This window comes from Paramisgurnus dabryanus, chromosome 6 (assembly GCF_030506205.2).
Source record: "Paramisgurnus dabryanus chromosome 6, PD_genome_1.1, whole genome shotgun sequence".
Classification (NCBI taxonomy): domain Eukaryota; kingdom Metazoa; phylum Chordata; class Actinopteri; order Cypriniformes; family Cobitidae; genus Paramisgurnus; species Paramisgurnus dabryanus.
In genome coordinates, this window is record NC_133342.1 from 42,402,377 (window position 1) to 42,420,099 (window position 17,723).

At 40.3% G+C, this 17,723-nt stretch overlaps 2 protein-coding genes across 2 annotated transcripts; both read left to right on the plus strand.

The window, feature by feature from the left end:
- Positions 1-5,016: 5,016 nt before the first annotated feature.
- Positions 5,017-10,348, plus strand: LOC135767325 (uncharacterized). The gene is made up of 4 exons (XM_065276967.2): positions 5,017-5,137; positions 5,281-5,446; positions 6,501-6,784; positions 9,465-10,348. Exons 3-4 carry the CDS (start codon positions 6,660-6,662, stop codon positions 10,198-10,200), a joined length of 861 nt encoding a protein of 286 aa, XP_065133039.1. The 5' UTR covers positions 5,017-5,137; positions 5,281-5,446; positions 6,501-6,659; the 3' UTR covers positions 10,201-10,348.
- Positions 10,349-13,612: 3,264 nt separating this feature from the next.
- Positions 13,613-17,421, plus strand: LOC135767326 (uncharacterized). The gene is made up of 2 exons (XM_065276968.2): positions 13,613-15,048; positions 15,799-17,421. Exon 2 carries the CDS (start codon positions 16,483-16,485, stop codon positions 17,419-17,421), a length of 939 nt encoding a protein of 312 aa, XP_065133040.2. The 5' UTR covers positions 13,613-15,048; positions 15,799-16,482.
- Positions 17,422-17,723: the final 302 nt, after the last annotated feature.

The following is a 17,723-nucleotide window of genomic DNA, read 5'->3' on the forward strand; positions in this document are numbered from 1 at the left end:
TTGTCAGGTGCAGCACTGCAGAGGAGCTGGGAGAAATAAAAAGCACACTAGGGGACTGGATCTGTGACTGTGGTGTGTCAACCATTTTTACGGCATCAGTGGGTGATCTGCCCACATTTTTTGGGCAGTTGGTAACGCACTACACCTACCACAGGTAAAGAAATATACATGTACTGTTACTTTCAGCTGTTTTTTCAGTAGTGTCCAGGTTCAGTGTATACTTGTAAGTCACTTTAAATATAGCTGCTTGGTGCCCACTGCACCAGGGATGTGTGTTCACTACTCACTGGAATGGGTCAATGCAGAAGTCACATTTCGAGCATGCGTTCCATATTTGACAAACATGACACTTTCCCTATTTGAACATTAGCATTTTTGCATTCGTTTACAGTTAATTACTCTAGAATATTGGAGAAATAAATGTAACATTATAAAAAGAATTTAATCTTATATCTAGTATTTAATATTAATATTTAGTAACATCAATTTGACTGTGCTGACAGTGTAAGATGTGAACTTGAAATGAATTGAGCTCAATGACTGCATCACTTTTGTTGTCTGCAGATTTAGTTTTACACCCTGCTCTGGAATACTTCATTGGCTGTATCAGGGTCAATTTTTTTTTTTAAGATTTATAGTTATAATGTTTATTACAGTGAGGGAGTGCACACCGCACACTATCGGTCTGTTTCCCGCACAGACTAAAATGCATATTTGAGCTGTCTTAATTTAAAAACACTTTGTATACACTGCAAAAAATGACTTTCTTACTTAGTATTGTTGTCTTGTTTTCAGCAGAAATATCTAAAAATTCGTAAATAAAGATGTATTTTCTTGATAAGAAAAATGACCTAAGAAAATAATACTGGTTTTAGACAAAAAATATACAATTTAAGTGAATTTGTGCTTAAAACAAGCAAAAATATCTGCCAATGGGGTGAGAAATTTTTACTTGAATTGAGTGTTTAAGAAAAACGAAATCTTATTTCACAATTTTTTTTCTCACCCCATTGGCAGATAATTTTGCTTGTTTTAAGGACAATTTCACTTAAATTGTATATTATTTGTCTTAAAACTAGACTTATTTACTTAGGTCATTTGCTCATCAAGAAAAAGCTTCTTAATTTAAGAATTTTTGATATCTCTAATGAAAACAAGACAAAAATACTAAGTAAGAAAGTCATTTTTTGCAGTGTACTGACATAAGCAAAACCACAGCACGGATATGTTAGGATAAGATGCACACCAGTATTGTTTTTGTAAAAACTGCAATGTCCTAATAACTAAGGCCTAGTCCTGGTTTAATCTAATACCCATCTGGGAAGCTTCCCCGATATTTAATACCTTTCAGGGACTTGACTTAACAACCCTTTTTTTCTGTGCAGAGTGGCCAGTATGATTCAGCAGTTTATTGCTGGAATAAACTCCTGTGGCCGTTTGTGGGAGGTGGTTTGCCAAAATGCAACAATTTTCCTCCCCTTGTTTACAAACACACGACAAAAATTGGAAAGAAATGAGGTCAGAGACCTTTTTGAAGTTGTTTGGAGTGATTCCGGAAGCAACAAAAGAGACCAGGAGGAGGACACTGTCTTCCAGTGGGAGTGCTGGCTGATGTCAATTCAAGGTATTCATTTCTTTAAATCTACACACTTGTAATTTATATTTGCTTCTTGCCTTTAACACTTTCTACATTGTAAACTTTAACAGAGGAAGATGTGGGTATATCCTTTGAGGATCTCTTAGTTTTTGTCACTGCACCAGATTCAGTCCCTCCACTGGGGTTTCAGGCAAAGTGCACAATTAATTTCTATGAACAGGAAGAAGGAACAAGAAGACTTCCTTATGCCTCAACCTGTACCCTGACTCTCTACCTACCAAGAGGTGTGTCTGAGGAGGATGAATTCAAAGACCTGATGTACACTGCAATTAAGGGGTCTCTTGGATTTGTAAAGGTTTAAAAATTACTTGTTTAATAAATGGTTACTAATGTTTTTGCAAACATCTGAGTCTGCTTTTTTTTGGTAAATATTTTGGGGCAAGACTTAAGTGTATTTACTCATCAAAGAATAAGGTAATGAAAATGCTTTTGGTGTGGACATGACCTTGAATTGAAATGTCTGTGCAGTGGTTTTTTCTGCATAGAGATTGGAGGCGGCCATCTCCACTAAAATGTGTGCCTCATACAGCTCTCAACAGGTGTCTTGTGTTTTAATGGAAACCGTGAATAAATCCACACTGAATTATCATTACAATTTCATTTCTTTCAGAGTGAGCCACATAACAGAGAACATGTAAGGGCTTTCTCTGCCTTTAATAAGACATTGTGCAAATATTTCCAATTAGGGATGCATAACAATTAATCGAGATTAATCTATAGCAGAATAAAAGTTGGGGTGTGTGCTGCATTGTGTTTAACTTATAGAGCACCTATTGTCCGATTCACGTTTGTATTTCCTTTGGTGTGTAAGTGCGTTTTAGTAAATGTTAATGATATGCAAAAAGGTACAAACCCCAAAGTAAACAATGAAGTGAGTTATCATCACCAATGTACATCTCTTATCTTGAAATACAACAAACAGATGGATTGTAGGCAACAGTTTACTTCCTGGGATTGGTGATGTAGTAAAGACAGACATTATCATAACTCCTTCCTTCTTTGACAGACAGCCTGTAAATTAACTCCTGTTAGCACTGCATCTTTCAAACCAGCTGAAATCAGAGGTATTCAGACAAATCACAATGTAAAGATTAGCGGGCCAATCAAAAAGAAAGAGCTTTTCAAATCCGTGCGTTTTAACCACCATAGTATTTTTCAACAGTAACTGTTTAATACAATATCTTAATGAAATAAATTTAATTATAATTTAAAGTTTTCCACTCCACTCCGATAGGTGTCGGAAGTGATAAAGCAAGACTGGTTTGCGTACATCCAGAAGTAGTAGTATGTGGCGGTCAGAGTGGCGGTGTGCGGAAAGGTTGTTGGTTGGTGAAGTAGAGAAGTCAGTGTTCGAAGTTGGATCATGGCTCTTGAAAATTTTCTGAGTAATTGTAAAGTAACGTATACAGAATGTTCAAGGATTGTCCAGACTGATAATGTTTCTAGTGATGTCTTGCAACCAGTACTAATAAGGTAAATTATGTTGACTATAACACATGTTTGTTCACAAATATCAACGTGCATTGTGCAATGGCCGAGTAATGCTGCCTTCACGTGCTATCGTAATTATGGTAACGTTAAATACCAAAACCCACCTGGAAAATGCACATGAACACCCCTCATGTGGTATTTTCCACTGGGCAACTCGTAAAATATTTTGATGCCCGAGTTGCCGAGATGAGATTACCTTTGACCTTTTCAAAATGGGGGAGAGCAGCAGCAACGTCGTGAATGTTAAGCATTGTAAGTTACACTTTTAAACGATTTTTGCTACTGTTAGCGGATAGTTTTTTGTAGCCTATACAATGTTGTGTCATTGACAATTGTAATATAATAGGTTAACACTCAGTGTCAGTTTTAAAAATACCGTTATGGTTATGGTCCTTCTTTCATTTTCCTAATGACAACAAAAGGAATGGTAAATACCAGTTCACAAATGGAAAATATCATCTTTCCCATAGCACGTGAAGGCAGCATAAGTTAACGTCAATTTCTCGTCAAACTCTTTGCTTTATATCCTTAAGTCATGAATGGGTAGCCTGGTAATTCCACCCTTTGCTAATTTGCTAATGAAATTTAGCGGAAGTACAAAGTCTGACATAGTCTGCATAATGAATGGGTATGTCGTTCTAATACAAGCAAACAATTTTGGTGTCTTTTCCTGTAAAAAAATTCTTACATAAATGTAAATTTCAGGGTGCAAAGCACTACTTCTTTATCTTTAACAAGGAACTTAAATCATACCTGGACACTCTCTCTATATCTAGCAACTCCAAAGCCCTTAGAACTGTCTCATTGTGTCGTTTATATGACATTTACTGATTTTGTAAAATGCGTTGTAACACCTGGCATTTGTTTTGTATGTTCTCAATAAGGTAATAAAAAAAATACAAGCAAACAATTACATTTGTTAAAGTCAGAGAATTGTTTCGAAACATAAATCTAGGGGAGAGCGGGGCACGAAGTACCGATTGCTTTGACTTGACTTTTGACTTTTTTATCATTCAAAAATTTTTTAAGTTAGGTGAATAATTTATTACACAATCAACACACACATATGCTGAACTCAGAGTTTTATTATAAAAGTTAATAAAACATTCATCCTTCTGAATAACATTACAATTTGTATACTTTTTGTTTATAGACCGATTTAATGACAAAAATTTGCATAATTTAAAGGGGAGTTAGGTTTAATGATTTGTTTGGCATAAATAAAACTAAAAACACACACTACATTTTTAATTACCCTTAAGTTAATTTTTTTCTTCATAAATACATATTTAAAAAAAAAAACTTGCTATTATTGTAAAAAGTATAAAATGGTTGGACAGATTTTGTTGCTCTTAAGCAGGAGTGGGGAACCCTGGGTCCTGGAGGGCCATTGTCCTGCACAGTTTAGTTCCAACCCTAACCAAACACACCTGAATTTCATTTTCAAGTAATACTGAAGACTTACATTAGATTTTTCAGGTGTGTTTAATTAGGGTTGGAACTAAACTCTGCAGGACAGTGGCCCTCCAGGACCAGGGTTCACCACCCCTGCTCTTAAGACTATTTTGACCAGCTATTTTGTGTCGCAGATTTGTGTGGTGTTTCGAACGCTTTAAAAAACTATATAATTCCATTTATAACCAGTAAAACCATTACAAATTATTTGATGGTCACTGTTGTTTTTCAGCAGACAAAACTCCCACTGATGGGTCAGCACAACGCCATCTGCTGAGTTTTAGATCACTGATGTAGTTTGAAGTTATCCTATCTATTGTTAGCTCAAATAGATCAGATATTGGCAAAAAGTTCTAAGTAATATAGAAATGTTTAGTAGGTTTGTTTCATATTGTTGTTTTAGGTTGGAGACCCTTGAGAGGAGCATCAGATGGGCAAGAGGGAGGATTCTTCAATTGGTTGATGCAGATGAACTTCTTCCATTAGTCAGTGTTTTTTTCCAAATTGTCCAAACTGGGTTGACAACAGATCAAGGTATTAACTTCGATTTGGAAAGTGCCAGAAATACTTTGTTAGTATTTGTTAAAGGAAAATATTTGTCACAAAGCATACCTGCTAAATGTTAACATCTTGCATACAAACAATGTCTTGTCACCTTTCTTATTTTTCAACATAAGGTATCTCAGGGTATCAAGCCCCACTGGTCCGGACAAGTGATTATGGACGGTCCAGCTACTTAATAACTCGCGAGCAACTGCAGTTCCTGCATTCATGTGGTTTTGGACCTTGTCAGATTGCTACCATTCTTGATGTGTCAGTCAGGACAGTTAAACGACGAATGAGGTATGATAACAACATTTGAAGTGCATTTTGAATAACAACTCTTCATAAATATGAGTGTGCACATGTGGGAATGCCATGGTATGTAAATCAGCCAAGCAGGACTGGTGCAATAAGACTGTTAGGTGGCAGTTGTAAGGTATTCAGTTAATTGTGTAAATGACACAAGACACAGCTTCATGCACCAGGATGGAATTAAAGGGGCATTTATGTTTTCACATTTATCACTTTACCCTACATTTTACACATCTACATATATACATTAGTCTGTTAAAGGGTTATTGTTTGTAAAAAGCCCAGGCTTAACTTTAACTTTCAACAAGGTATTGAAGAGTTAAACAAAATTAAAATGTTATTTAAAAGCTATTGCTCAAATTGCATTAAACTTTAAACTATTAAAACTATTTTTTTTTTTTATTAACTTGAACTGTAAATCTGGTAAAGTACAGAATGTGGTTAACACAATGGCTTCCTCTACCAATCAGCATCTGGCCGATGCCCACTCAGGCAGGCATTATAAATTTGGTTTGTAAAAATGAACTTGTAAAAAGCAACACCAGTACTGGGAATAGCATATTAATTATTACTGTTTATTTACAGGTTTTTCCTTGTTATTGTATATCAAACCTGAATTTAATTATTGGGCCACTTACACTTGTGCCACTGCCAAACAGTAGTTTCAGGAAAACTGTGAACATTGGGCAATACAGTGTACATTCAGGCAGAAAAATATATAAAGGATTTTGTCAATATCATTTATATGTGCAACATTTGACAGCAGATAATTTTAACCAGCCATTACTCTAGTTTTCACTGTCACCTCAAAATCATTGTAATATGCTTATTTCTGATAAAGGTTGAGGACATGAACACATCATATTACTACTTTAATCAAAATTATAGTTAATGTCATTTGATGGAACACTTTTAAAGGAGTTTGTCTTTCTTTATGTAGTTACTACTATAGCTGTCTATAGCTTTTTTTGTATCAGATGTCTTTTGTCGAGTTCATCAAAAAGCCAATGAACTTAATTAATAGCTTTCCTTTCTTTCCTAGGCAGTTCAACCTTTCTATCTTGATGTACTCAAATCTTAAAGATCCTCAACTTGATGAGATTGTTCAACATTTGGTGGGAGAAAATGAAGAGATAGGGGCAAATGCTGTTCGGGCCAGGCTTGCAGCTATAAATATTCGAGTGCAGCGAAGGGAGACAGTATGATCAGAGTAAATCCAACAGGAGCTGCACAGAGAGCGTTGGCCCAAAGACTGCACCGAAGAACCTACCGTGTTGCAGGTCCAAACTCATTGTGGCACATTGATGGAAACCACAAACTTATCAGGTAAATGAGGATGGTCATGTTCTACAAACTGCATACCTGGATGACTGGCAGCACAAGTCTTTTTTACTCACTAATCTAAAAACTGATCACACTATACTATATTTTTCAAACGTGGACAATTACACTGCTTCATGTTAAATTATTTATTTATTTTTTTAATATATTTTTATTGTTCAAAGAAAAAATGTTAATATTTGTACAGAGATTATATTTTACATGTACAATCCCTTCCCCGCCCACCCCGAACAAACTGCCTTATATGATATTCATAAACAGTAATAGTACAAAAGATGATGGATACAATAGTAGTGATATCAATGATACAGTATTGAGCTAAAATAAGATAATAAAGATAAGTCTTAGTGAAACAATGGTAATGGGAGAGAAAAACAGCAGTCGGAAGCCACAGTCAGAAATGTGCCTAAGATACAGCAGTACACGCAAATCCTTCATATTTACACATATAAATACCTTGAGAAACATCAGGAGCACTTGTGTCGAAGCATTAAAGACCATAGGTTGGTCATACAAATAAGTGTGCGTACAGTAAAAGAAATAAAACAAAATAATAAAAAATAACAAATCTATAGTATCAATGTATATCTCACTACTCCCCAGGAAGTACATTTATGGTAGAGAAATAGGATAGCAAGGGTTGCCAAACATATGAGAATTTATTGGAGCGTCTAATGGAATATTTAATCTTTTCCAAATGCAAATATAGCATCAGATCCTGAAGCCAGTGCGATGCTTTAGGTGGGTTTGTGGATTTCCAATGTAATAACACCCGTCTGCGAGCCAGTAAGGATGCAAAAGAAATAATATTTAGCTGTCTTTGAGTCAGATTCGATTCATCAGCCGGAGCACCAAATATAGCAATTTCAGCACACGGCTTCAATTGTGTATTACATATTCGAGAGAGTGTATCAAATATGGTTGACCAGTAGGTGATAAGTGTAGGGCACGCCCAAAACATGTGAGTCAGATCAGCCTCTGCAGTGTGGCATCTTATACAAGTTTTATCAAAGGTAGGATCAAATAAAGCAATTCTTGCCCTGCTTAGGTGTACACGATGCAAAACCTTAAACTGTATAAGACTCAATCGGGCACAAGAGGTACTACCGTTCACTCTATAAAGGGCATTACTCCAAAACTCCTCTGAAAATACTGTGTCAAGCTCTTTCTCCCATTTACTTTTAACTTTGTCTGTTCCTTCACTTTTCAGAGACATGAAAATTGTATATATTCTTGAAATAAAACCTTGTAAGTGGAGGGGGGCTTCAAACAGAGAGTCTGCAGGAGACTTAGGAGGAATATGTGGAAATGATGGGCTTTGGGCATTCACAAAGTGTCTTATCTGAAAATAACGAAACAGGTCAACATGATTAAGATTGAAGTTGACACGCAAATCATTAAAACTAGCAAAAACACCATCAATATAAAGGTCACCAAATTGAGCGATGCCCTTATCTTGCCACCGTTTGAATGCAGAGTCTAGTTTGGCAGGAAGGAATATATGATTAGTGCATATTGGGCTATGACGCAAAAGTGCCTGTCTCAGCTGCAAATGCTGGCGTAGCTGAGTCCACGTTTTAAGAGTAGATTGAACAACCGGATTTGATGTGTGTTGTGCTATACTAATAGGAAGACTAGATGTTAATAGAGCTTGTAGAGAGGTTGCTGTGCAGGATTTTGATTCTGTCTTGCACCAATCAGTGGATTCTGACGAATGCATCCAGAAGGCTATCTTTTGAACTTGGGCTGCCCAATAATAATATAAGAAATTAGGGAGCGCTAAACCCCCATCACTCCTAATCTTCTGGAGAAACTCTTTCCGAATCCTAGGAATTTTTCCATCCCATGTAAAACTAGAAATAAGTTTGTCTATTCTTTTGAAAAAATCTTTGGATAAGAAAATGGGTAGGCATTGAAATAAATATAAGAATCTCGGTAGAACCGTCATTTTAACACAGTTCACCCTGCCGGCCAAGGTTAAATGAAGAATCTTCAATTTTTGAAGATCAGATTTAAGTTTAATCAAAAGAGGGGTAAAGTTATTTTCAAATACTCCTTCATATTTCTGTGCAATCTTAATGCCCAGATATTTAAATCCAGATCTTGCCAGACGAAAGGGCCACACAGAGTCCGGCATATTCATGGCAAGTGTGTTAACAGGCATGCATTCACTTTTAGAAATATTCAATTTATAGCCTGAGAAAGTCCCAAATTTGTGCAAGATTTTGATAATATCATTGATGCAAGATAAAGGATCTGAGATGTAGAGAAGTAAATCATCAGCGTATAATGAGAGTTTATGTTCTACGCCCCATCTGTTTATACCATGAAAGGAAGGTGTGGATTTTAATATGTTAAATTTTTTTTATTATATTTATTGGTTCTTCCTAACCCCAAAATAGCTGGAAGAAATCTGATAAAAGACAACCCAAAACTCAGGTCTTAGGAGGTTAAGTTGATTATTGCTGCCTTCCACTATGCAAACTCTAAAATTACTTCCTAGTTCAAATAATTACACTTACAAATTAGTTTTAGCTAAAGCTGTACATAGTATAAGTCTTTGTGTATTTAGACACTAAAGTAAAAACTTTTATTAACATTGAGTTGTAGATGTTAATGTAAAAATTAAGCCATAAGCAGTAAATGCATTTTGTTTCATTTTTAGATGGAGAGTAGTGATCCATGGCGGAATCTGTGGCTTCAGCAGACTAATTGTGTTTTTGCGGGCTTCGGACAACAACCGAAGCAACACGGTGTTTGAACAATTTGTTCAAGCTACTGCCAGGTATGGGGTACCATCTCGGGTCAGATGTGACCACGGAGGAGAGAACAATGATGTGTGCATATTCATGAACACTTACCGTGGATTAGAACGAGGAAGCGCTATCCGTGGCAGAAGTGTCCACAACCAGCGGATAGAGAGACTGTGGGGAGATCTCTGGCGAGGTGTGACTAATGTGTACCATCAGCTGTTTTCCTTCCTTGAAAGTGAGCGAATCATTGACTGCTCCAATGAACTTCAGATGTGGGCACTACATTATGTTTATCTTCCAAGGATAAACCGGGACATTCAAGTTTTCGTGGATCAGTGGAACAACCATGGTTTACGAACTGTTGGCCACCACACGCCATACCCAATATTTGTCCAAGGATGTCTGCAAAGACAAGCTCAACCACTCACTGCCATGACTGAGATTTTTGAAGGCAACACAGCTCCACAAGGTGCAGCTGTTTCAGTTCCTGTACTGAACTGGCAGGAAGCAGTTAGTGTTCCCCTTAACCAGTTCCGTCCAAATGACAGGCAGATGCAACTAATCAAAGATGTGGACATTTTTGCAGGACCTATAGGTAGTCAGTCTATAGATGCTCTACAAAGGGTAATCAGTGTTTTGCAGGAATAAAGTTTACAGCGTTAAGGGGGTCTCACATCGGATGAGAAGCACCACACTGCACCATGAATATAAAAACAGAATTCACTATTTTCTATGAATGTAGGCACACAGAGCACCACTCACATAGTTTAACATTAAATAACATCATATTTGTTATTCGACCACACAGAACGTAAATATAACACAACCAAATCTTTCCTGAAACCATGGCATTGTTGTATTATATCAGTAACTGTTACCGTATATGATTTTCAATATTGCATAACTGATTTCTCTAATGTTTAGCAGATAATTCTTTAATTGAAATAAGGTTGTCGTCTTACCAGACACAGAAAACATTCTGCCATAAATTCAACTCGGTCACTTCAATTTTCTATTCTTTGCATTTTAGTTTCATATATTTTTCTATTCTTTAGTATTATTTAGTAGTGTTTTTATTTATTCTTGTTTATCTTTTGTTAATAAATTCCAATTTATTACCACTGTGTCTTCCTTGTGTTGATAATACAGTTAAAGGGTTCTACAAGCTGGTCCGAATCTCACAAAATCCTTCAGATAAATTAGATGACCAAGTCCCTCTAATTTACATATTTTCTCATTTGTTAAATGATCTATTTAGATCATTCTTATTGTTAAAGTGAAATTCTTTAGCTGGTGCCCCGTAGTAGAAGGGGGAGGGGTCATCTGACACACACACACACATATGAGGTGAAACCTCTAGTGACCTGTGTATGGCATAAATTAATTCGTGCTTGTGTCAAAATCACTACACTGACTAAGCTCACGCTGTTTAATGTGCAGGTCTGGTGTATGATACCCCAAGTTGTCCTAGACGTGACGCAACACGGCACTTCTCGTCCAGTGTGCGACCCCCTTTAGATTTTTGGATGCATGTGAAGATTTTTTTTCACTTAATAAGTAATAGTACTGTCAAATGTATTTCAGATAATAAAAATACTCTAGTTCACTGTATGTATTTGTTTGTTTCATTAAGGAAAAAGTCTGAAGGACACCATGAAATAATTATATAAATTCATACAGGGCTAGTAGTATGCATGTAAAGCTTTATGTACAGATACACCGCCAGGTATCAGTTTAGACTAGGTATTAGACTAGCCCTACACTAAAATATAAACGTAAGAGCAGTCCAAACTGAAAACATCTTGCACTGTCATACGGTATCTTAAAACATCAGTGCCCTTTGCTTTGCCATAAAATGCACACAAGTAATGATTTTAGTAAGACTTAAAACTTGTTATATTTCCTAATTAAACTAAGACCTAGTCCTGACTTAAGATAATCCCCGTCCAGGAAACAACCCCTATAGGTGTATATATAAATATGTATTACACATTTAATCATAGTACTAGCATGTAATGGCATCCTTGTTATTCTTTTAATGTATTCCTGCACCCTTTTTACCGTTAATGTTTTACAGCCTGTATTGGTAAAATGTTTTGAAAAGATTACTGAGACATTTAAAACCCTCCATATACACTTACAAGCAAACCCTGCCAGATATTATGAAGTACCAGTGAAGTGCTTTTTTTCCACCTTCCATATATATATATATATATATATATATATATATATATATATATATATATATATATATATATATATGCTTTTGGAATCTGATCAGGGATAGCAAAAGCAAAAATAAAACTTGCTTGGCAAAAGGTGGAATCAAACCTGGGTCTACCACACCAAATGCAGGCATCACCAACCACACACCACTGAGCCTGATAATAGATTTGAGTGTTGTTTCAGTTAATGTACATAGTGCTTGCCAACAAGGTGGGCAATTTGTGTAAGTATAGACAATCTGTTATTTTATTTGCAGTATTTTACATTATAGCCAACATGTAAGAAGGAAAAAGCACAAAGAAATAAGTTGATCCTTAGCATTTTACTTGCATTTTGGTGTCATAGCATAGAAATGGACGGGAACCCCCCAAAGCCTACAGTAATGGTTTAACCCAACTGCCCAGCAGCCAATAGGAACTCATCAGGCTCACTCATTGAAACTGGTCATGTTGCCACAAGGGCCAAAATTGCGCGAATTTTCACACGTAAACAACGTGTTTACGTGTTGTTTACGTGTAAGATTTAGCGCGATTTTGGCCTCCGCGGCAAACCATAGATAACGTACGTGTGTATAAGCGTCTGGATAACGTACGTGTGGATAAGCGTCTGGAAAGGATTGTTATAAATTAATTTAGGACTATGATAGAAGGCTGTAGTAGTATAAGCCTACCGTATGCTCATAAACGCAGATCTAAACGAACAGCATTAATGAATGCTACTAAAGTGATTATCTTTGTTGATGTTTTCTATATGAAGTATAATAACAAATGTTCCATATGTTTTCTGTTGTTTCTGTTTTAAAGGCGGAGTCCATGATGTTTGAAAGCCAATGTTGATATTTGAAATCACCTAAACAAACACGCCCCTACCCCAATAGAATCTGGACCTTCTGTTGATAGACCCGCCCCACACATACGCAACTCGGCATTTGATTTGATTTGATTGGCTATAAGTGTGTTTTGGTAGTCGGCCCGTCTCCTTTTCCAACGCGTTTTTCAAACATCGTGGACTCCGCCTTTAAGACCACATAAGTGGCTTTATGACACTACACCGTGTGCAGAATTATGTGAAGAAGGGGGCAATGTCATTAGTTTTGCATCTCTAAGGCCTTTACTGGCCAGCCGTTGTCTTGCAAAATAATCAGTCTTCTTGAAAGATGCAAACGTTTTCCTGCAATACAGGCAGGCAGGCACAGACAGGTATTAAAAATCAGCTAGTTGGACCTTTTTGGGTTGAAAATGGAAATAAAAACAACTCTCATACTTACTGACAATTTTTAGAAGACCCTTCCTTCAAGCAGTGGTACAGGAAAAAGTTTGCATCTTTCATGAAGACTTTTTTAAGCAAGACAACGCTTCAGCACATGCATCAAAGTACTCCACTGAGTGGCTGGCCAGTAGAGGCCTTAGAGATGAAAAACTAATGACATGGCCCCCTTCTTCACATGACTTAAACCCTGCTGAGAACCTTTGAGCCCTTCTTAAGCAGGACATTTACAGTGAATGTAAACCGTACACCTCTCTGAACAGTGTCTGGGAGGCTGTGGTTGCGTCTGCAAAAAATGTTGGTTCAGATCAGATCAAGAAACTGACTGAATCCGTGAATGGGAGGTTTGTGACTGTTATCGAAAGGAAGGGTGGCTATATTGGTCACAGAGTTTATATATTTTTTTATATTAAATTTTTTATTATTTTTTGTAAATGTAGAGTTTGTTTATTATCCTCACTTTTATCCTCAAGTGAAAAAACCAAGTGAGATGGTAAAATCTTTGTTTTTTCATTTAGTTGCCTAATAATTCTGCACACTAATAGTTGCCTAATAATGATGGATGTCACGGGGTGACGATCTTTCAGGGCGGAACCAAAAGTTGAGGAAGTTTTGGTTCCGCCCGGATGTTTCCGTCCAGACCGGAAAACGGAAACACCGGACATCCGGCAGATTCACGGAGGCTGTAATCAGCCGATTGGGCACAGCTGCGCCTAGTTGAAGAGATCGCCGGGCAATTGGATGATTATAGTACAAAGAGGAGTATATAAAGCACAGTTAGAACACAGTTAGAGGTGCTTAGTGTGTGCTGGGAAACGGAGCTGTGCTCGTTTTTGGACGTGGTGGCTGTCTATGGTTCTCTCTCTCTCTCTCGTTGCAGTCTTGATTGTGGAGCTGCTGGAGTAAACAGGAAAACCCTATGGGTCGAAAGGAACTTGTTCTAATCAATACTGAAGGAGTAAAGCAGGAAGAAAATTGACCTTCTGGTACAACGTAAACAAAGGCTATTCGCCGTGAGTATACCCTTTTTGTGTGGAGTAACTGGTAAAAGTAACTTGTATAACTATTGGAAACCTCCAGGAGAAGGAGGGCGGCCCTACCCCTATAAGAGTGTGGTGGGCGAGCCGTGAGAAGTCCAACTTCAAACAGCCACCGCAACGAGACTTATTGTGGTCGTATTTCCCATCGCCTTATTGTAGCCCAAGCGCAGTGGAGGACACCGGGCGCTTCCCTTGTTGTGGTGCACTTATAGTGTGGTGAGTGAGACTGTGTAATAAATCTTTTTCACGTTTGGAGTGGTGCTGTGTATTGCTGTGGGTTGCTGTGTGTCTTGTAGACGAAGCCCCGCATCATCCATTTTCTTCCACTGGGCAGAGGACGGAGAGGCCAACGACTACAGAAACCACTGTTACTATAAATAGTATGCTGTTTGGAGTGCGAAGGGACGCAGACTAAGAGCTGTCCGTGACCGTGAGTAAACCATTGGAAACCATTTCGTGGTGTGAACTTACCTGTGTCTGTTTTCGTCGCAGAGTCAGAGGCGAAAGGGTCCGCCGCCCCGTGGTCTCTACGAAAAGGGCGCCCCCGTCTAGGAATCGATCGGCCTATGGGCATTGGAGATAGGGCAGCGCTCGACCCGGTGAGGTGGTGTGTGACCTTCGCCCCTCTGCTGACCTACGGAGGAGAACCATACTTACCCAGAAAGCTGTAAACAGCGGAGCCGGTGAGAAATACTCGAAGTCTCAGTAACAGTGTCTTTGTGTTCTAGCGGCCACCTGTGGAGAGAGAACAGAACGAGAGTGAATCATTGAAAGCCACTTGTGAACGTGATACCTACCCAGAAAGCTGTAAGCAGCAGAGCCGGTGAGGATTACTCGAAGTCTCAGCAACAGTGCCTTTGTGTTCTAGCGGCCACCTGTGGAGAGAGAGCAGAACGAGAGTGAATTATTGAAGAGCCACCTGTGAACGTGATACCTACCCTGAAAGCTGTAAACAGCAGAGCCGGTGAGAAATACTCGAAGTCTCAGTAACAGTGTCTTTGTGTTCTAGCGGCCACCTGTGGAGAGAGAACAGAACGAGAGTGAATCATTGAAAGCCACTTGTGAACGTGATACCTACCCAGAAAGCTGTAAGCAGCAGAGCCGGTGAGGATTACTCGAAGTCTCAGCAACAGTGCCTTTGTGTTCTAGCGGCCACCTGTGGAGAGAGAGCAGAACGAGAGTGGATTATTGAAGAGCCACCTGTGAACGTGATACCTACCCTGAAAGCTGTAAACAGCAGAGCCGGTGAGAAATACTCGAAGTCTCAGTAACAGTGTCTTTGTGTTCTAGCGGCCACCTGTGGAGAGAGAGCAGAACGAGAGTGAATCATTGAAGAGCAAACTGTGAACGTGATACCTACCCTGAAAGCTGTAAACAGCAGAACCGGTGAGAAATACTCGAAGTCTCAGTAACGGTGTCTTTGTGTCCTAGCGGCCACCTGTGGAGAGAGAGCAGAACGAGAGGGAATTATTGAAGAGCAAACTGTGAACGTGATACCTACCCAGAAAGCTGTAAGCAGCAGAGCCGGTGAGAATTACTCGAAGTCTCAGTAACAGTGCCTTTGTGTTCTAGCGGCCACCTGTGGAGAGAGCACAGAACGAGAGTGAATCATTGAAGAGCAAACTGTGAACGTGATACCTACCCAGAGAGCTGTAAGCAGCAGAGCTGGTGAGCAATACCCGAAGCCCAAGTAATAGTGTCATTTGTGTCCTAGTGGCCGCCTGTGGAGAACAAGGAGAAACAATTGGAGAACAGACCGTGTAACGTGATACCTACCCAGAGAGCTGCAAGCAGCAGAGCCGGTGAGAAACACCCTAAGTGTAAGCTAACAGTGCTTTTGTGTCACAGCGACTATCTGTGTGGCACAAGGAGATCGTGGGCGGACGTACGACAGGGAACGTAAAGGCACGTGGGGCGAGGACCCCCTGCCGACCCGAGGAAAGGTACACCGACAGTGGAGATCCTCCTTACCAGTCACACCAAAATTATTCTGCCTCCAGGACGGAAGAAGGAGGGCGCCACGGCTAGCAGGGTCCAGGCCGGAGCCTGACGTTTCCCTTTCTCCCCCGGCTTATGGTGGTTGGCACCCCTGTTGTCCTTGGCCTGTCTGCCCGTGGCTGCAGTCTCCCTGGAGGGAGAAGAAGAGACCTATTAGTTTTAATTTCCCCTTAACCCAAATTCCCAGTTCTTTTAAATATTTAAACTAAATAAAGCTTGTTTTAAATTTTACTTACCTGTTCCCGTGTTTGTCTGGTCATTGGGTTGGCTTTGGGGACCTCCTCGAGGTGGGAGTTGCAAAGGGGCGTGGCTTTAGTTTAAACCAGCCAGCCCCTGGTGGTGACAGATTTTGGCGTAGTCGGCAGGGCCCCACCTCGAGTTGAGTAACCAAGGTCACCCAATGACTGACAACGCGGGGCCTGCAGCCCCACCCCGTGCCACATCTATTATCATGGGAAGCCCATGGATCCAGAAATACGGAGGAGCAGAGTCGGAGGTACGACTGACCGAATGGAAGGCCCAATTAGAGTACTTGGCCGACTTACAGGGCCTTAGCGCCGCTCAGCGGCTCCAGTTTGTGTTGAACTCCCTAGAGGGAGAAGCACGGCGAGAGGTACAAGCCGCCCCCGAAGCAATCCGAGCCACCGCCCAGACTGTGTTCCAGTTCCTTACTGAACAATATGGCGACCATACCCCCGTAGCTGTCCTCCGTTCACAATTTTTTAATTGTAAGCAAGGCCCCCGACAACCTATTAGAGCTTTTGCCCTCCGGCTGCGAGAGCAGTTCACTCGCCTGCAGGCCCGACGAGACCATGGGCTAGGAGACGGAGAGACCTTGTTACGCGACCAGTTCCTCCTGGGGATGAAAGAGGGCCCCGTGAGACAAAGTCTGAGGGTCCAGTTTCGACGGGACTCCGGGCTCACCTTTGAGGACCTAAAGAAGGAGGCGCTGGCCTTGGAAGGCGATGAGGTCGAAGTAAGTGAAACCCCTGTATGTGCGGCCGTAAGTGGGAACACCGCAGCACCACCTGAACACGCAGATTGGAAGCAAGCCCTCAGAGTAGAATTGTTGAAAGATGTCCGAGAGCAGATGTCGGAACTATCTAAGGCTCTTCTGGGAGAACTTCGTCAAGGTAGGGCGCAAGAGGAACCGAGGCCGGCACCCCGAGAGCGAGTCTACTCTGAGAGGGGCCGAGAGCCACCGGGGCGCCCGAACCGTTTTAACCGGCCCCGCTTTGAGTGGGATGACCAAGGGCGGCCAATCTGCAATCGTTGTGGAGAACCAGGGCATTATAGCCGTCAGTGTGGGCTCCGCAGGGCATCGGAAGGGGGTTTTTAGGACGACCGGCCACAGTGGGTCGTGTGGCCGGGACCCCTCGAGGAGACCCGGAAAGACGTGATAATTCAAGAGGCCAGATGGTGGGGCATAGCCCAACGGCGGAGGTGAAGGTATGTGGCAAGACAGTACAGTGCCTGGTAGATACAGGCTCTCAAGTGACATTGTTTGCCGAAAGTCTCTCGCAGGAAGTATTCGGGAAGCAGAGAACCCAAGGAGGAGAGGCCCCCTGGCTGACGTTGCGGGGCGCCAACGGCTTAGAGATTCCTTACATTGGCTATCGGCTGACGGACTTAGAAGTGCAC